This window comes from Chaetodon auriga, chromosome 2 (genome assembly GCF_051107435.1).
Source record: "Chaetodon auriga isolate fChaAug3 chromosome 2, fChaAug3.hap1, whole genome shotgun sequence".
NCBI classification, from domain to species: domain Eukaryota; kingdom Metazoa; phylum Chordata; class Actinopteri; order Chaetodontiformes; family Chaetodontidae; genus Chaetodon; species Chaetodon auriga.
This window is the reverse complement of record NC_135075.1, coordinates 20,813,568-20,834,061: the sequence shown is the minus strand read 5'-3', so window position 1 is coordinate 20,834,061 and position 20,494 is coordinate 20,813,568. Positions and strand designations below refer to the sequence as shown.

Here is a 20,494-nt window from a genome sequence, read left to right as displayed (position 1 = left end):
CCGGTATCTGATGCACATCACGAGAGACGAGTCCCGCCCGGTGGTGCTACAGAGGAAAGGCAAACAAGCGAATCTCATGGATGTCTCATATGACGCCCTCTGAAAAGCTTCATGGGAGATGTAGTCCATTTGATAGAGAGCTGCCGTGTATATGAATAACACAGACACCGCTCTAAAACTACAATCCCGCCATTTGTAATATGACGAGCGCCGCTTGCATCAGCGTGTGGACGGCACACACTGGCAAACTTTCTACTCGCAGCTTCTTGTCTTGTTTAAAAGTCAAGATATCGCCTATATTGAAGTAAGTCGCCAGTCCCTACATAGCGGAGTAGCTACCAACGGCCAAATGAAGCTCTTCGTCAGTGAAGGCAACCCCCATTGCGTGAAGGTGTTAGCCGCTTTAGAAGTGACTGGAGTTCAGTGTGACGTTCAGTATGTCAACCACGAAGGTAAGAAAGCATGGTTAGCTTAACGTTAGTCTGTGAGTCTACCAGCTATAAAGAATAATAACAGCTACCGTTTGCTACAAGCGGCAGTGGCAAGTCTTTATATGTGTTTTTGTCAAGTTTGAGTTGAGTTTGTAGCGTAACCGACGGTTAAAACTGTTCAATAGCTAGCTAGCTCTCGTCCTGTTCAAGTGATTGCTGTCTGTTAGTGTCTGTCAGTCACCTGTGAATGGAGTGAACAGCCCACCTGTATCTGCATCCAGGAAGCAGCCAGAAAACTCTCTTACTGCACATCACTGCTTTGTTTGTCTTGTTTTGGTACTCTTTGTGTAGTTTCACGTAGCCTTTGTTCAGCAGTGCATAGCTTCAGGTGTTACTGAACCTGTACAGTAAAGCTCACTATAGCTACACCTTTCATGCCTGGAACAGTCCGTATTTACTTGGATAGGGTTACATTATAAAGTGGAAGGGCTGTGTTATACTGACACAATCAAATGTTTTGTTAGAGCTTGTTATACGACATTTGTCACAAATCAGAACAAAATCTGACCTGGCATACAGTGTTAGGCTGTTATTCCTGTCTGACTGGCCAGGCTGCACCCAACGAAATACTTGATTAGATAAGGACATGAAAACTTACAAAGAGAGAGATTACTGCATATGCTCATGCTACTGTGATTCAGGGTATTTATCATTAGATGCATTGTTTAACTAAGGTCATCTACATGCTGCTGTGCAAAGGAATTAGACTCTAAAGTGATACACCCCAGCTTCAGGCTTGCGGTCTGATTGTCTCAGACATGTGAGGGAGGCTTCACTCCCAGTCCTAGATGAGAGCTAGTCCTCCTTGAGACCTGGATCACAGAGCTGAGTAATCAGGACCATCTGGCTTACAGCCACAGTGTATGACTGAAGTGGACTGTACTGAGATAATACCCCTGGATTGTCAATTAATTCATACAAAGTCTGAAATATTGCAGATTTATTGAGGCTAATATAATAAAAAATGAAAATGTTGTTATGGCTGTATTCAATCCCAGAGCCATAATAGCATATCAAATTGTACTGGCAAATGTGAAGCCAAGACATCAGTAATGGTTCAGTATCAGAATCCCCTCCTGTGGTCATCTGCCCTGAGTCCTGATAAATACCAGATTAAGAACATCAAATCCTTGACCTTTCACATGACCTCTGTGATCTTGATAGATCAGTCCACTAACTTAACTGATAAGCATGGAGCCTCAGAATTTGATCGAAGGATTATCCCTGAATCATCGAAGCGTTTGCCGAGTCTTGTGTTATTAGTTCGCCTTCAAAGTGTAGAAATGAATTAGTTTTTTCTTCTCTCTCTAAAGACACAGGCATTAGAAAGAGGAGTTACAGTTTGAGTCAACATGTTTCAACCAGGTGAAGAATCTAGTCTAGCTAGTCTATTAAAATACTCATCTGGGTAATAATCTTGTCAGCTGTTGTGTGCGTTTCATTTGGTGTTGTCTGAACAAGCGTATTGCGTTTTCTTTCTCTCTCCCCCCCCCCCCCCCCCCCCCCCCCCCCCTCAGAGAAAGTGGTGCCCCACCTCAGCCGTCCAGCCTTGCCAGCCCTGCTCCTGCCTAATGGACTGCACCTTTTCAGCTCCAATGCCATCTGCCGGTCAGTAGATTATAGTCCTTCTTGCTTGGTCTTTTATGAATGTCATTGCCAAGTTGGCACAAATGTGGAGGCTGTTAATCACTGCCTCTAGATATCTTTTCACATGTCCAAAATGGTGAAAGGCCAGTTCAACAGCAAAATATATTTTCACTTATATCAGTCATTATCTAGACGTGTGGATAGCTTCGGCTCAGGTTTTAATGCTGTGAGCCTAAAGACAAATAAAACCAAAACTATCTGCATGGCCAATAGGTAAAGGTGTCCAAAGGTACATGAGAAAATCTGTTTTTGTAATATGTATTTGTGTATTTTAACATCAGTTTCAGCCTAAGTCTGGCAATGATTACGTGACAATAAAATTGTGAGGCACACTGTAAGTAGCTCTCAAAGATGGAGCAGATACGTGACAGATATCTATATTTTAGATGTGTTTATTTGGTATATATCAGAGGAAAGCAACTGTTTGACAGGACTTCCTTCTGCTTCCCACTTCCCCTTTAGGTACTTGTTTGAAGTAAGTGGACAAGACTCCAGTGAACTTTGCAATCAGTGGCTTGAATGGGAGGCCACAGATCTTCAGGTGAGCTTAACGTTAAAAGAGTCTTTATTTCTTTTGTAATCTGTTGTACAAAACACCAAACCTCTGTAGAATGCAAAGCCAGACTAAAGGAGACATAAATCTTTGCAGCTAAATGATTAAAACTCCTGCTCTCAAAAGAACAAACAGAAGACATCTGTTAGTTTGCTCTGTAGGGTTTAAGGAAATGAATTGTTTAACCTCAATCGTGCATGTTTGGTTTACGGCTTGGTTAAATGTCATTCAGTCAATTCTAATTAATCTCTGCTCTGCTCTGTTTGTGCAGCCTGCACTGCTACAGGCCCTTCACATGGCAGTGCTGCAGGGAAAAGGATCAGAGGTCTCCACGGTCCTCCAGGGGCCCCTAAACTACTTGGACCAAAGCTTGAGCAAGGGGAACACGCCATATTTAACTGGGGTACAGCAGAGCGTCTTCCTGTTTACCTACTGCACTTCCTGTTTTTCAGTGTCCGTTTAGTTGCTGCATTTAGAGGATAAAGACAAACACAGTCACTCAAACAAGGCCTTTTCTGTCTATGCTATATAATATATGATGCAGTCAAAAGTTCATGATACCTTTGTGGAAGCTCAGCGGAGCTTAGCTGAGCGTCTCCTCTGTGCCGCATCGGGCTCCTCCGGCAACATTTTTTTTTTTCTTTTCTTTTTTCAGCTGCTGATGCTGAGCTAGTGATGCATTTTTGAGTTAAAGCGATTTATCTGGGGAGGAGGTCCCTTATGTTGCAGATGTGCCTTAGTGTGGGTGGGGGGGGGGGGGGGATCAGTTCTCTGTGCTATTTGCAGCCCCTGTGGCAACAAGTCATCTGCGTCTGTCATATATTTCATGTGTACAGAAATATGTTTTGTTCAGTCTCTTGGTGATTGGCATGGCTTGGAGGAAGATTGTGGTGAGCGCACACAGTGAGGAAGTACACATAGTCCATGTCTACTGAGATGCAAGAACACAAAACAATCATGCTGAAAATAGTCTTCCACATGGTTGTTCTGTATGTATAAAGTCAGCGGGGGTCTGCTGGATCCTTCTTCTGCCTTGTTTAAGGCTTTCAAAATGACAAGTGTTTAGGTTTTTGATGGGGTGACAGGAAAGGACGTATGGCAATTTCAGGAAGAGTGTATGTTAGTTGCTTAGAAAAGGCTGTTCATTGCACTGTGCTGTGTTTCAGGAAGCCGTTTCACTTGCTGATGTTGTTTTGTGGGCTGCGCTGTACCCCGTTTTATCTGACTCTTCACTAGCATTGGGTAAGCATTATTAAACTTTAAAATTCTTTGCTGTTGAGCATGCCTAAATTCTCCATCCATTAATTAATTCCTTCTTTTTAATACCTCAATGTCTTCCCTAATGTCATGTAACAAACCTCTCCTCTTATCTTCTTTCTTTAAGTTATTTTCAAATATTTTATTTCCAGTTTCTTGTTGTCTATGTTCAAACAGTCCTTACCACAACCCTTCGCTTTCCTCTTCAGGTGAACACAAGTCTGTGAAGACTTGGTTTGACCGTGGGGCTGTTATGCACAGTTTCCAGTCTGCTGCTCAGAAAGTGCTGCAGGGAAAAGGCCTGGAGGGCATGAAGAGCTACATGCAGAGGCAGCCTGCCCCTCGGAGCAGCCAGCACAGAGACACAGAGCCATGCAACAGCAACCCTGCTGAGGTATCAGCCAGATCATCAGGATAACTATTAGGCTTAAAGCTTCCTTACTGAACCAAACGCATTCGAAGTTGCTTCGGTGCCTAACTACAGTTATGCCTATGCTTCAGGAAACATGTGAGGTTTCCAAGAATTTGTACTGTCTTTTTTTATTTGTATAGATTCGTGTATTGTCGCACATGTCCTTTCCCACTGTCGCTTTTTTCCTTTGGGGGAAAAAAGTAAAAACATTCAAAGGGTTGCAAGGCCTGAATTCACCTCACTTAAGCTAAGCAAGGCTCTCTTGTAAAGCAGATGCAGTCTCTGTGTGAGAGTTAACCTGGCTCTGTGCCAGGATATAGAACGTGCAGCATGTAAAGGTTACGTCACCGTTTTCTTTATCCTCTGTTTCTTTCTTGTGTGAGCATGGGAGGATTTGAACAGGTGTCAGTCAAATATAGCAGCAGCCGTTATGGCTCCCAGTCAGAGGAAGTTGCAGAGTGTGGGTATCTCAGACTGCTGATTGCTTTAGTTTCTGGGTTAGAGGTCAAAAGGCCAGGTGAAAAGGGTCAACAGCTGGGTGTGTTTTTGTCTTTTTGATATGATAGTTAAGCGAGAGGGCGGCTGGTTCTTTACAAGGACTGATCTGCTAGAAAGGGAAATGCTTTCAAAAATCCACTCACTGTATACAGTGTGAGTCCTTTGAGTTTATGCAATTGCACTAAACACAAGACCAACTTTGTGCACGTACTTCAGTACCTCTTCTTATTTTTGGCTTGTTTAACATTCATGTTTACATTGAACTAATTCTGATTTTCAGTTCGCTGTGGTGTGTATCCAAAGCTGGCTCGTTATGAATAGTTAATGGAACGGCTAGTTTTAGCCTTTCACTGCTTTCAGTGTCAATAAACTTTTTATGTGTTGATCAAAATTTCCAAGATTTGAAAATTTGTCAAAGTATCACTTGGAATTTGTGTCTAGTATTTGTTATAGTTATCTGATTGAAGTTAATAACAACAGGAGTAAACTACAACTTTGTATTCGTGGAGACTTCTAACCTGATGATTCTTTGTATCTAAATGTTTGTTTAGGGTGAGGAAGGTGAGCGTGTGGTTTCAGAGGAGGAGATGGAGGCAGCTGTTCTCACCTGGAGTAAAGGTTTGAACGCCTGCCCCGTGGCTACAGAGAGACAGCATCCCATGTGAGTAATTAAAAGTGCCGTGTCCATCTGTGGTCATTGAGCAGACACTCAGAATGACTTGCAGTGAATATGGATGCTGCAGTTTAGGTCTTTATGTGACGTTATTAGGATCACATCACCTAAGATCATCTTCCTGTGGGACAGTCCCACAATCTAAAATGATACCCAGCGACTGTCACGTGCCGTCTCAAGAGGGCCAACCTAGTTTTCTAAACTCCTGAAATTTGTCAAGCAATCATTTGACAGCAGAAGAGTAGAGTCCGTTGAGCTGAGTGAAGAGATAGGCAGGTTAAAACCCAGATCTATTCTTTTTTCTTTCAGTTTGCCACAGGAGGACAAGCGAAACCTGCTTGTGACCAGCGCCTTGCCTTATGTCAACAACGTCCCCCACCTGGGAAACATCATTGGCTGCGTCCTCAGCGCTGACATCTTCTGCAGGTAGGATTTGTAACTCCTTTTTTCTGTCTACATAGGTGCCAACAAAATCCTTCACCAAGTAAAATTCTCAGTTGTTCACCGTGTAACTCCCCACCGTCATCTCTCTCCATTTCTTCTGTACACTTACCTCCCTCACTTGGCCCCCGTCTCTCTGAGCGCCTCTCACGTCTTCCTGTACTGACTCCGTGCGTCTCCTCCTCTCAGGTACGGCCGTCTGCGAGGCTGGAACGTGCTGTTTGTGTGTGGCACAGACGAGTATGGCACAGCGACAGAGAACAAGGCCAGAGAGGAGGGTCTGACGCCGCAGCAGATCTGCGATAAGTACCACGCCATTCACGCCACCATCTACAAGTGGTTCCAGATCGACTTTGACTTTTTTGGGAGAACCACCACCGAGAAGCAGACGGAGTAAGTGGAAGCAGCGAGGATGGTTATAGTTGGCCTGTTTTGTAAAAATATGATCTGCTGTTATGCGAGCCTGGTCCTCTCCTGGGTTGGGGGTCCTGATACTGCCCGGCTTTGGTACGTTAGGGCACGTTTCCATGTGATTACTGTACAATTACGCAACATAGGATTACTATAATCTTGCATTAGATACTGGTGTGGATGTCTAGCCCTCTCAAGCATATATTCTGCTGTACTTAATCTCAGATTATTGAACGTGATTGTAGAATGTAGGTTATTGCTTACATCTCTAGGGTTTACCACGTAAGAAAAAGAAATCCTATTAAAATATATTTGTTTTAAGTCTTTAGTTCAACACATTGTGTCTGGAGCTGCAGCTCTCACGTGTGACACCTGTCACCTATGAATTAGTCAAACACTGATACAGCACGTGTTGACTAATATGAGGGACGTGTGTAAATCTAAATTTAGACAGTGCAGGAAAAAACATCAGACGTTCTATAGTTAAATTATCCATTAAAATATTGATGAGGCAACTCTAAGGTGACATGAAGTTATGCATTGCTGCTCTATTGAATAACTGAAAAAATGAAAGCAATGGCGTGGGTGTGACTTCTTGTCAGGGTGTGTATGGATGAGGTAAATAAATGGAAAGATGGGGTTTTGATGGATTTATCTCCTTATATGCGGAAATGGGATACAAAAGAGGAGAATTTAATTCTTGAGCTTATACATTACCGAGATAAAAACTCTTGTTGAGGGCCTTTGCTTTGATAGAGTACAACATAAAAGGCATCAAACTCCATGCACCACAACTGTGTGCTTTGAAAAATGAAAACAGCCCACAGATTAAAGACTTTCGACTGGATTCGTGAAAAGTGCTTTGGATGTTAGGTCTTACATTTTAGATTTACTATCCACCACCAAAGATTACAATCAGCTTTTATTTTCTCATCAAATCAATAACAGAAACTCGCTTCCCTTCATCTTCTCTCTCTAGTGTATTACTCTTTACCTATGATGCTGTATTGATCCATTAAGTTTACATCACTTTCTAGCCAAAAGGGAAGAGCAGTATTAGAATGGGGTCAGGATTTAATGACGTGTTGCTTCCCACATGACACAATCATCCGTGTGTTCGCACACCTTTCATTCAGGTCAATAAACTGTTTCTCCTTGCATCTCAGGCACAACCCCTGAAGTCTCTTTCCACCATCTTTGTCTTCTGTTTCTTCCAGGATAGCCCAGGATATTTTCTGGCGACTCTACAAACACGGTTTCCTGGTGGAGGACATGGTGGAGCAGCTGCGTTGTGAAAACTGCAAGCGCTTCCTCGCCGACCGCTTCGTAGAAGGCACCTGCCCCCACTGCAGCTACCCAGAAGCTCGTGGTGACCAGTGTGATAAGTGTGGGCGACTCATCAATGCTGTGGAGCTCAGGGTGAGATGGAAGGCGCATGTTGATGAGAAAAGGCAAAAAGTGGATGATCATGATGAATCTATGCTGATTACTTCCATTAATTGACTCGAGTGTGACATATGGGAACATAAATATATATAAATGAGGTCTATGATGGCAGCTGCACCATGTATTAAAAATAGATCATTTACTGAAGTAGCAGTTCATGTATGGTCTGTTTGGGCTGCTGTGCCTTTTTTACCATATGTATTTTTCACTTTGTGCAAAACAGTGAATCTAGAAACAGAGACTTTCTCTTCTTAAACCGCAACCTTTCATTTGCTGTTAGTGTAGCGTTGTTGCTGCACAGAAACTTTTGAAATTGTTTGCTCTCACAGAGGCAAAAATACTGCTACATATTGCAGATTCAGGTAAAAATCAGGTTAAATTTAGCCTAACCAGTGTTGATCATTGTTGATGGCTGTCCCCTCCAGGAACCCCAGTGTAAGGTCTGCAGGCAGACTCCAGTCATCCGCTCCTCCAAACATCTTTTCCTGGACCTGCCAAAGGTATGCTTTTCACTCTGCACAGTAATGGCCTGACAGTTTAGATGGTTCTTTTTTGGCCACGGGGATTGAGACAGAGTTGGCCTGTTTAGAAAGTAAAAGCATAAAGTTGAATTTAAAGTCAAACAGCTTGTGCATGGGAGTTATCCCTGTGGTACTTTTATTGTTTAAGCATCTTCACTCATTCCAGAGCTGTGGTGTAGAGTTAAGACATTCGCTTGTTTTTGTCAGCATTTCCATTCCCCCTCCTTTCGCTCATGCAGCTTGAGACTCAGTTGGAGCAGTGGCTGGACAAGTCAACCAGCACAGGAGACTGGACAGCAAATGCCAAACAGATCACTCGTTCCTGGCTGAGAGATGGACTCAAACCTCGCTGCATTACCAGGGACTTGAAGTGGGGAACGCCAGTACCTCATCCTGACTTCCAAGAGAAGGTCGCCTATTGTTGCCTCGAGTTTCACATCTAAAAACATCGCTGTTTGAGAGCATTTGTTTGTTTATTGTTTATTACACAGTAGAAAAGATGCACACACCATTCTGAGTTTTTCCTCATTTATTGAAGTATAATAAAGCCCTACGGCTGAGCTAAAGTACCTGCTGAGGAGATAACGAATATCTAAGGTCAGGTTCCTAATTAAACATTGGAAATGACTGTGCACTTCATTAGCTGTTTCCAAATGCTGCAGTGACTGATGATACCGCAGTGCTCTCTAATAGCATGTTTGTGCTTCACTGGGAGGCTCTCTAGGTCTGACATGTCTAAACATGTCAGAACACGGACGACTTCTTCTAGTACATACCTCTAAAACGTTCTCCAAACACTAATGCATAAGGAAAGTTGTTAAAATCAACATTTGTATCCAGGTCATTTTTTTCCATTCCTCCCAAACTTTGTGTCCTTTGTAGTGTGATTCATGCCATCCTGAATTCATTTCTGTAGCACAAAGCAATGCAAAAATTGCATCCTTTGTCACTCACGCCTCTTGCTTCCTCTGTAGGTGTTCTACGTGTGGTTTGACGCCCCCATTGGTTATCTGTCCATTACCGCCAACTACACCGACAAATGGGAAAAGTGGTGGAAGAATCCTCATCAGGTAACCCACCGCGACGCACATGTTGTCAGAATTTATGAGCCGAGCAGAGTGCTGATGCACGAGCTTGGCACAGATTCTGTCCTCTTTACAACACAGAATGGGTCTGATTGCTTTTTTCATTGCCCCATCTGGTCTTTTGCACTCTCCATTAGAACACAGTGTAATTCCTAGCCCCATATAACCCTCTTGTGAAACAGATGAAGACATAACCTCTTCGATTGTGAATGAATTGCACATTCAGTTGAGTACCCACAGCCACGATGCACGCACAGTATAATGTGTCGAAGGCAATACAGGCCCAATTCTAGATTCCTCCCCTCTGAGATTAAAGTCTTGGCATCATCTGTCCACGATAGATTTCTTGATTTCTGCTGTTCATGATGCTGTCATCAGCTTTACTTAGACAAGGGGAATTAATTGACTCATGCTAGTTAGTTAGCTCATTCATTTACATGGGGACTTAAACTGCTACTGCTGCTTTAAAGTTCTTATAAAATGACTCAAACCCCTATAGGTAAAACAAGCTGACATATCTTCTCCACTCGCTCTGACTCATCTCATCTCCACCTAAAACCCCAGGATTGAGTTCCTGTAATGTGTGTGTGATGGCCTGTATTTGCGCACACAGAGAGGTGGGGGTCGGGAAGAGCTGATAAGACCTCTTTGAACCGGATGATCTCACGATGATCTAATATGATGTCATCCTAACGGTGCAGTGTTGTGTCTGTGCCATTAGGTGGAGCTGTACAACTTCATGGCCAAAGACAATGTGCCATTCCACAGTGTGGTGTTTCCCTGCTCTCTACTGGGAGCTCAGGACAACTACACTCTGGTCAGCCACCTCATTGCCACTGGTAAGACTGACTGATTCACTGGTTGATTAATTATTTTTATGTGATATTATTAAACTAACTGCCCTTAAAATGCTTTTAAAACTACTGTAGTGGCACATTCACTCTTCAGCAGTTATGCAACGCAGACACTGTGATTGATCACATTCACTCTGGGAATGAAGGCTCAGCTTTGACAGTAACTTACGCCGTAACTCCCCCTCAGAGTATCTGAATTACGAGGACACTAAGTTCTCCAAGAGCCGAGGCGTGGGCGTGTTCGGAGACATGGCCAAGGACACGGGCATCCCGTCTGACGTGTGGCGGTTCTACCTCCTGTACGTGCGTCCAGAGGGACAGGATTCAGCCTTCTCCTGGGCTGACATGGCGGTGAAAAACAACTCTGAGCTGCTCAACAACTTGGGCAACTTCATCAACAGGTTGGTAGACTTCAGATTTGCCCCATGACCCTAACAAGGTGACCTGCACCAGTTTTCTCATGACTTTGTGTTACTCATTCTTTTTCTGCTTTAATTGTTTTGATCAGCTCAGATCAGTCTCCAGCTAAATACTAAAAATGGGGCAATCCAACTCAAGTTGTCCACATTTTAGTACGTAATAAGTTTCACTCAAAAAGTAAACACACAGCAAAACTGTCATCCAGTCCAATTAACAACTAAGTTTTCACATTGTTGTACTCATTGAAAAAAAGTCTGTTAGAGCAGTAACTATTACAAGAGGCTCACCCTAGTTTTCTAAATTTGTTTGGGATGGCGTAATTTAGCCCCAATTACATCGCCTCAAATGATTTTTAAAAGATCGGGGTTAAATCCCACATCAAAGATTTTTCTCCGCAGCTTTTTTCCAAAGTACCTTGATCTTCAAAATTGGTCTCGGGCAGCAACGTTAATGCCTAATTGGCTCAAAAATATCTTGTAGATTGCATCCAGCCTAAGGTGTTGGAGGTGGAAAGTATTCTGCTTCAGAAAAGAAATTCTGTCCTTGCCTGGATCCAGTTGCTAAATCACTGCATCATTAGCGACACTGTGTCCATCTTATGCAGCTTTTTCAAATTCATAACTGATTCGGGGCTGTGATGCTCCAGCTAATTGCTGTTCAGTTGAAACGTTGACTCTTGACAATTTCACAAATAATCAGCTTGACAAACAGAAATGGGTAAATCCCTACTTAATATTTACCAGCAGCGTATCTTACTGTATTGATTCGGATGATTCAGTTATTATAACAATGAGAATATTGTTCTTTATTTTCCCAGGATGGAAAAAAACCCTCAGGGCTCATCAGTTTGACTAATTGAAAGACTTAAACAAATTAAGCATGCAGGTCACACAAAGTTCACGCTCACACATCAGAGTCACAGTTCATTGTAAATGTGACGGTTACGTCAAAGCGCTTCGGTTTGGCAGACCCTACAGAAGCTGAGTGATGTGTAGAATATAGAACGGTCTGTTGCATCAGACGTGACAGAGACCTTCTCACTATGAACGTCCCCCCGATGTACACATCATTTAAAGTCATAGAAAAAAATGCTTCCATGCACAGCTACAGCACGGAGGCGATGAAGGAGCTGTGAGGAGGCTCAATGCAGCACACTGTTGTTAGTTTACGCTAGCAGAGCACTGTATTACATCTGGAAACAAAATCTATAATTTATAAACAATTAGCAAGTCAAGCAATGTGCCCTTCTCTCATTATGCTCCCTCTCTTTTTCTCTCGCTGCCTTTCTCTCCACATTTTTTCCTGACCCCCGTTTTTTTTTTTTTTTTTTTTTTCCTTCTCCGTCTCATTAAAACCCCCATCTCGCTCTCTCCTCCAGAGCTGGCATGTTTGTCACCAGGTTCTTTGAGGGCTGTGTGCCTGCGATGGAGCTACAGCAGGAAGATAAGAAGCTCCTGGCTGTGGTGGGCTGGGAGCTGCAGCAGTACATCCAGCTCTTGGACAAAGTCAAGTAAGACTGCTCACATACCTGTCAAAAGGCTGATGATGGACAGAAATTTATCGATTTAATTCAAATGACTGTTGAGAAGAGATTTCAAATGATTACATTTAAAAATACATGTAAATTGTCAGTTCAGTTACGCCTCTTAGATTGGCAGTTGTGTCTTGAGCATCTTGAGATGCATCTGGACTCAGACATAATGGGTTGTGGTCATTCAGTTGTGGTCTGCCACAATCAAATTTTCTCTCAAATGTTTCCACCAGAATCCGTGATGCTTTGAAACACATCCTCAACATCTCTCGCCATGGCAACCAGTACATTCAGGTCAATGAACCCTGGAAGAAGATCAAGGGAGGAGACACAGAAAGGTGAGGCGGCCTTGACCAGCTTAACAATCTGTGCCTCTGTAGTTCAATGCAGGGAGGTGGATCTGTGTAGAACTCTGTCGGCTGTGACTCAAGTGTCGTTTCATATTAAAGACAGAGTTCTTTTGATTTAAATCAGTGGAGCGGTAATTAAGATCTAATTTCTGTGCATTGTGAGATGAACCAGAACATTTGAATCTGTGATGAGACTGAGCGAGCTGTTTCTCCCGTTCAGGCAGCGTGCGGGCACAGTGACCGGTGTGTCTGTGAATATCGCCTGCTTGCTCTCGGTGATGCTGTTGCCGTACATGCCAACGGTCAGCCAAACCATCAGGGATCAACTCAACGCCCCTCAGTCTTGCGTCAACACCATGTTGCAAGGCACTGGCACCTTTGTGTGCGCCCTGAGTGCCGGCCACCGCATCGGCACAGTGAGTACAGCCTGAGAAAGTACACACACAGTTCACACGTGAGCAGACACACAAACCTGTGGAGCCTCCTGTGTGTTGATGCCGGGTGATACAATGAGGATGCAACAGTCTGTCGATATTTCAGTGCTCTGAAGGACATTGTAGTCGTGTTGGCACTCACATACACACACACACACTTAAGAATAATAGCCTAGACGGTGTTTCGCGGCTTCAGCCTTTCGAACAACAAGTTTCTCTCAGGCCACTTGTCCCTTCAGGCCTAATTGTGGTGACCTGTGTTTGCAGCAGCCTGCCAACGCCGCATTCAGTCTCCAAGGCTATCACGATTCGTGGCTGTGGTCTCCGGGCAAGGAGCAGCAGACAACACTATTCCAATGTCGCACTCATGCACCGTACACGACGCTCATGTGCGCGCAACTTCGCCGACAAATCACGCCTTTTGTCGTTACTGTGTTGCTGCATTGAAGAGTGGCAATCATGATCGAAACTGTGCAAATTTCTCATCCAGTTATCTACTTACTTACTTGCATAATCCTCTTTGTTCAAAGACGAGCACAGAGCCTCCAGGTTAAATCTTCCAGCTACACTGGCCTTGGGCTGGATCCACAATCGCAAGCTTTATAAATATTCTTGAATATGTTTTTATGAATTTCCACCTTTTGTTCCCTTTGTCAACCCGTTTTATTCCCAGGTCAGTCCGTTGTTCCAGAAGCTGGAGGTGGACCAGATTGAAGCTTTGAAGAAGAGATTTGGCGGACAGCAGGTATTTGATGTTTATGATGCCTAATGGTGTGTGCATTAGTTCAGTCAGGTCTTGTGGTAATATAGGTTGACTATTTATGAATAATGAAGTGAGAAAGAATTGATCATGCATAGCCGTTCACAGGCCGTCTCTCAGACTGCTGTCATGAATAAGAATTTGTACTTAAGACTGTCTTTTAAAACATGATGCAGAGCAAACACACTGTTTAAATTATGCATTAAGCATCCATCATATACAGTAGATAAAAATAATCCCTCTCTAAACCTTCTTCTCAACCGCCTGCTTCTAGCCTGAAGACGAACCGCCTAAAAAAAAGGTATTGAGCGGTATTTGCGTGTGAAGAGTCACACCGTTGTGTCAATGTTGATTAGCGCACGCCTTCACTAACACGAGCACCCCATCTAACGTTTTTAATTTTCACTCATCCCCGTGTGTCCGGTGTGATTCACTGTCCATTCACATTTCCTGACTCATAAAATCCCGTCGACGTTTTGAGTGATGAGTGTTATTGTCTGAAATGAAGTAAGTAATCTCTAGAAATAATAACCATCAAAACGCCTCAAATTCAGACATCGTCATCTGTCTGTTTCCTCCCTCAGACGACGGCTCAGAGCGCTGCCAGCGCTCAGCCTGCCGCTGTGCCAGCTCCTGCTCCTGCTGCTGCTGCTGAGGTGGCGACGGTGAACGAGGTGGACCCGGAGAAAGCCAAGCAGCTCACACAGGCTGTGGCTGAGCAGGTGAGGTCGCTGCCTAGTGGCAACGCAATGTTGAGCTACCATCCGTAAACCCAGTTCTTACATTTTTGGACATGTTGGAATCAAGCATCCGTTAATTTGGACGGATTTTGTTTTTCAGTAAGATCATATTAATTGCATTATTTTGTCTTTAGCATAGTCCTCTCATAACAGCAGTAACAAAACGGATGTCGTCTTTCGTAAGGAATGAAAACGATCCCCAAAAATCAAATCACGCACGCAACGAAGTGCTGGCCGCTAAAATAAAAGACGCCTAATTTTAAAAGCTACATTTAAGTAGTATCTCTGTTTGAAAATTATCAGGCACTCGATTAATTCATCGAAATTGTTTTATCTGCAAATTTAATTTTTTGAATTTGACATTATACTTAGTACTATAAGTGCGCGGTTAAATTTTTTTAATTCTCAATATTTCCGAGCTCAGACAGACGCATATGATTTAAAAAAAAAAATAAATCAGAAATTGCCGCTTTAGTAAATTGCGTACTATTTGATAAGAAAGCTGCCAGTCTGACCATATAAGCTGAAGTGTTTAATCAAAGACAAACGCGAGCGTGAGAAATCTATTAAACCTGTCATTTTATCTCTCACAGGGGGAGAAGGTGCGAGCCCTCAAAGCCCAGAAGGCGGAGAAGGCCGTGATCACAGCAGAGGTCTCCATACTGCTGGACCTGAAGAAACAGCTGGCTCTGGCTGAGGGGAAGAGCCCTGAGCCTGCACCTCAGAAGGGCAAGAAGAAGTGAGACAGACAAAAAGTGAAAGCAAAATGATGGAGGTTTGTAAGAGGGAGGGAAGAGTAGAATGGTTTGAGGTATGATAGTGGAGAATGGGAACAAGATGTACACTAAGAGAGATGAGGGTATTAGCTTAAGGCAAAGCCGTGACAGGATCTAAGACAATGTGGTATTGGCACTGAGGACTAATGAAATGCTGGATAGGCCGACGGGGAAACGAAAACACACAAAGAGAGAGTCAAATGAATACAGCTACAGAATGGAGGGATTTTTCCAAATCCCTACACCAAAAGAAACTGATTTTATACTCTCCCTGTGATAAAGTCGGCATACGATATTAGCGTTGGAAGGTGTGTTGCATTTAAAGATGTTTTTTTATATCCTCTTGAAAATTGTGTTTGCCATTTGCTGCAAATACCTCTTTTAGATCCACAAAATTAAGTGATTAAGTTCAGCTAAAAATTGTTCTCTTCCCCTCCCCCTCTCTCTGTTACCTCTGGTTTACACCATTTTATAAAAAAAAAAAGCAGGTAAATAAAAAATCATTCATACACAGATCATTAAAAAGGAAAACCAATAAACATTACAATGACGCGAAAAGTTGGCACATTTTTTCTTTTATTGCAAATTTGGGATTACAATGAAGGATAAAATAAACGGTTAGGTAAAATACATGTATTTGATGCCATCAGTGATAAAAGCCATGCATATTATTCTACGATTAACAATTTATGTGACTACAATGAGAAAAGAAAAGTGGATATGTTGGTATTTTACAGTACAAGCCATTACAGTACAATTGTGAATATATATTACAGTGGTATATAAAAATAGTAAATCAGAGTAGAATAAGTTGTGGTAATTCTACCACAAATCCCCATATTGATAGAAAAGGTCAGCTTAGAAAGTATAGCCGGGTCCTACTTACTTTATCTAAATACACATACACACAAGCCATGAGTTATAAAAAGTAAGAAAGGGTATGAATTCTCTCCCAAAAAACTCATTCTCTCATACTCACACTGCACAGGGCACTTTCAAACTTTTCCTGAGCTCCTAAACTCTCCACAAATTGGGGCAAATAATCTCTGCTAGCCGGATTGCAGCCCTTACCGTAGGAGTTACAATTATTGCAAAATGGTGGGAACGGATGACAATGAAATGCACTCTCTGAATTAATTTCCTTTCTGTCCAACATACAAATCATCAAATGCTCCTAACTGTTATTTCTGCCATCCTATTTGGTGGAACTTAAGAGTTAGGCATCCTTTAAAATGATAAACATTCATCAAATCCACTGCATCGTTTGCACTTAGAGCTGTCTGTTCTTCCCTTTCCTTTATACATGCTGTGTCTTTTTATCTGCCGCAATGCTGTTGCAGCCCCTTCTCTCTGTGCCTTTTCTTGTCTTGACTTTCATCACTTTCCTGCTTCTTGCCATCTTAAGCTCTCGGGCTTTTCCAAAAAACCATCTTGCTTATGAAATATCTTTGGTTTCCATCTGTCTCAGAGGCATTTCATGACCACCTTGTTACACCTTTCCCCACCACTGCTTATTCCAATTCTGCAGGACCTGTCATCTTTAATTCCTGTCTTTCATTTTTTCCCTCATTTCCTGGTGTTGACTAATCTCTCTATCAGGGCTCTACGTGTCCTCTGCACCTCCTCTCCAAGCCTTTCAATCTCTGCTTTCAAACGCTCGTTCTGCTCCGTCAGCTCCTGTACCTTCCTCTCGTTCTCCTGCTCTCTTTCTTTGCGACTCTTTTTGGCAGATGAGTAGGATGAGGATGTGCGTTGCGTGGAGGAGGTGAAGGAGGACAAGGCACCGTTGGCCCTCTCGCTGGTGGTCCTCTTGCGTTTTCCCAGCCGGGAGGACGGGTAGACAGAGGGGGAAGAGACAGGTGAGGAGGGAGAAGAACAATTTTGCGATGGTGACTGGGAGGCTGAGGAGGAGCAGGATGGAGAATCGGGGACACAGGGCAGTTCCTCCTCGCTGGCTGACGGAGATGCAGGATGGCCGTTAGTAGCCTGGTGGTGTTGATGATGGTGGTAGTAATAGCCGCCGCTGATCACCGCTCCGCTCGGATCCACCATTCCCACTCCTCCTTCACTCAGCAACTCGAAGAACTCAGGAGGCAGCAGATCACTGCCACCTCCTGCCGAGCTCTCTCCACTTCTGCCACTCTCAGCCTCCGCCCGACGCTCTTCTGCAACAGCTGGACTCATGCAGGAGGAGGAGGAAGATGAGGAGGATGATGATGAGGTGTGATGCAGAGGCTGGGTGTTGTGGATCTCCTCTGTTGCCCTCTGAACACCCTCGCCCCACGTCTGGCTTCCGTCCGTCAGCCACGTCAGAGAACAACTCTCCAGAACATCCAGAAACTCCGGCTCCTTCTACAAACACAAAACGGAAATGTCAACGCCCGCCAACACATCCAAAGTATCACAGCAGAAGTACACTTCACATGAGTGTGAATGGATTTTTTTTTCACGAAACACTTAACAAATCTACAAAAGAGAAATATTGACGAAAATACAACCCGCCGAACACACTCACACTCATCATGGGTGTGATAGCCATTTCGCTCTTCAAGCTACTGACCTCGGTACATGTGGGGGCACGTGCCAGTTTTGCCCCTCCCGTGTCGGAGCCCAGAATATCCTGCAGGTCCTCATACCACGCCTCCAACTCTGCACCACACAACGGCCCCACACCAGGGGGGTACGGCGGGGGCAGGTGTAGCCACTCGGCAGTCATCTCGCCAATCAGTCGCAACTCACAGATACTCGGCCACACGGTTCACACTGGACCTGAGAGGGTGGGGTGTCCGCCACACACAGGAGGGTTGGGAAAACAAGAAAGATAAAGGGAAAAAAATGCAGAGCAGCAGCACGTTAGATGACTGACACATCACAAAAAGTAATTCGTGTTTTATCTCTATCGTTCCGCAACTGGTTGAGTTGTGGTTTGTAGGTATGCAGGGATGAAAGATGCCGTGTATCATTACTCAGAAGCCTTTATCTGTAGAATTATTTACATCGAGATAAAGAAAACTAGACCAAAGTACACCATATTGTGTAATCCACTTAACTGTGAAATGGAATAACAGTGACACTAAGTGAGGAAATGTCTGTACTGCACTAAAACTGCTGAAATGACGAATTTGAAGATTTAAAATATGTATGAAACATTTTGATAACTCCACTTCAATGCAAAGTTAATCTTAAAAGAAACGGGTTCATTCAAAATCAACGTTGCATGCAGCATTCAGAACGTCAAATACGAGAAGACCAATTTACCTTTAGAAAGTCTCTGTTAATCAAGTCTGCAAATTTGTTGGAGATAGATTGTCCCAACAATTCTGAAAGAAAAAAAGGATTTGATAGGTTAGTCTTAAATGATGTGGAAAATGTCTCTTCTGAGGGCCGAAATTTGCTGAGATTTCAGAACTGAAGTGATGATTTGCACAAATACAGAGCAAGAGAACAAAGGGTACTTTTAAATGAAAATGTGAGGGCTGCTTCAGGAAATTCAGAAAAATCAAAATAATGACCAAACAAAATAAATTGTCAATAATTGTTTAAATGATCAACAGTGATGAAGGAAATAAAATCCCATCACTTAATTCTTGTAAACAAAGACCAAAATGTTCTCCACTGCGCCCCCTGCTTTCTACGGTCCTCAACACACGTTGGGTTTGATAAACAAGTGGTTAAAAACGACCAGTTAATCCTCATATTGATCTTTCTTGGCCTGACAGTCAGGTCTGTTATTTTTATTAATTGCTTAAATCTGTCCAAATCCAGAATTACTCCACAAAAGCAATCAAAATTACTATGATGACTGTAGACAAAGCTTGCAGCTGAATAATTTCCTATTAAAAGAAATTCCAGCTTTTGCTCCTTTGATGTCAAAAATGGGAAAATAAAATGTAAATATTCCTACATAAATATAGCGTTGGCAGGGGTGTGAATTACTAAATTAAAAAAATGCTAAAGAATAAATAAATCCTCTTTAACTTGAAGCCAAACGTTAAAGTCCCCGTGGCAGCGCCATCACACAGGCATTAAAACTTTGGTTCAGTTAAATACAGCGTACCGGTTATTATTTTATTGTACCAATATTTAGCATTCACTGTGTAAATAATTTCGTCTTTAGTTGGGCGACATGTCCACTGTGAGCCAAGACAATTACGTCATGGAAATTCAAGTCCAGCAGGAGGAATGGGCGAAACAAAAGGAAATGTAGAGAGAGGAGCAGAGTGGGTCGGGAGAGAAACGACCAAACATTAAGAACATCCATTCATTCTGCGCTAAACATTTACTTTAAACGTGTTCGTCCAGAGTGCGAAAAACACGCACAGCTGTCAAAAATAAAAGCCGTGAACAGCCCCACCACTGACTGTCAGACGTCACGCGGAGGAGGCTCGTGTCTGTCATACAGTTCAAATGACATGACACCTCAGAAATATCCAACTATTGGATTTAGCAGCTACAAAATTCACTAAATTATTTTTGAAACGTTTCGCACGCTCGTGCCAAACCCCCCAAACTTCCCAGCCTGAAGTCCGTAGGAGCTCGACAACTTGTCAAACGCAGCAGACGACACATGAAAACAACTAGATGTACAGTGTGACTGATTAAGACAACTGCTCTTCTAAAAATGGCACCGGGACACCTGCCAAAAACATGAATTATTTCTTCTTTCCAGGACACCAGACCACTTCAAGAGTGCGTTAAGTAACCTTTACTCCCCGAAAGACTGAAAAACATCGACCAACTAATCGCTAAAACTACCGACAAGAAGCTCTACTTACCCTTTTTCTTCTATTCGCTCGCCTTCTCGACTGTCTTGAACTCGAATGTGGATATTTTAGTAAAAATTGGTGATTGCTCATGTTAACCATTGTTCAGTCTTGACGGCTGAATGTGATTTTTCGGAAACTCCCGGCGGTGTTTATATGGAGGGAGAGGCCAACCGAACTATGCATGGGAAGGTAGTTTCATCACAACCTAGCGGGGACGAGAGTGGCTGGCGTTTCAGCGGTCCAATCAGCGGAGCGGAGTTAAGATCTTTTCCTTGGCGACATCCAATAGAGTGACCCGAAATCAGCGCTGAGGCGGGGCTTGTGGACGTCTCGGCTGGTTGTTCTCTCTCCAGCCCGTATAGTTTGTACGAGCAGCAATTGTGATGCAGTCATAAGACGGCCAGGACGAATTTGGGGCGTATGGGAGT

The 20,494-nt window shown here is 43.3% G+C and overlaps 2 protein-coding genes across 3 annotated transcripts; one reads left to right on the top strand and one right to left on the bottom strand.

Annotated features, from left to right (window-relative positions):
* Positions 1 to 215: 215 nt before the first annotated feature.
* Positions 216 to 15,858, top strand: mars1 (methionyl-tRNA synthetase 1). 2 transcript variants are annotated; one of them, XM_076740069.1, is made up of 22 exons: positions 234 to 452; positions 2,009 to 2,099; positions 2,601 to 2,679; positions 2,963 to 3,094; positions 3,858 to 3,933; positions 4,158 to 4,342; positions 5,410 to 5,519; positions 5,841 to 5,957; positions 6,162 to 6,365; positions 7,601 to 7,802; positions 8,255 to 8,329; positions 8,590 to 8,760; positions 9,325 to 9,420; positions 10,157 to 10,274; positions 10,477 to 10,690; positions 12,088 to 12,219; positions 12,474 to 12,578; positions 12,811 to 13,006; positions 13,698 to 13,769; positions 14,059 to 14,085; positions 14,369 to 14,506; positions 15,118 to 15,858. In XM_076740069.1, the coding sequence occupies exons 1-22, from the start codon at positions 350 to 352 to the stop codon at positions 15,265 to 15,267; spliced, it is 2,793 nt and encodes a 930-aa protein (XP_076596184.1). In that variant the 5' UTR covers positions 234 to 349; the 3' UTR covers positions 15,268 to 15,858. The 2 variants fall into 2 exon arrangements, with proteins under 2 accessions (XP_076596175.1, XP_076596184.1); XM_076740060.1 differs by lacking the exon at positions 14,059 to 14,085 and having other exon boundaries at positions 216 to 452.
* A 3-nt stretch (positions 15,859 to 15,861) lies between these two features.
* Positions 15,862 to 20,216, bottom strand: ddit3 (DNA-damage-inducible transcript 3). Its single transcript, XM_076740079.1, has 4 exons — positions 20,076 to 20,216; positions 18,559 to 18,620; positions 17,861 to 18,069; positions 15,862 to 17,652 (listed from the first exon to the last, which is right to left on the bottom strand). The coding sequence occupies exons 3-4, from the start codon at positions 18,014 to 18,016 to the stop codon at positions 16,867 to 16,869; spliced, it is 942 nt and encodes a 313-aa protein (XP_076596194.1). The 5' UTR covers positions 18,017 to 18,069; positions 18,559 to 18,620; positions 20,076 to 20,216; the 3' UTR covers positions 15,862 to 16,866.
* Between the last annotated feature and the right edge of the window lie 278 nt (positions 20,217 to 20,494).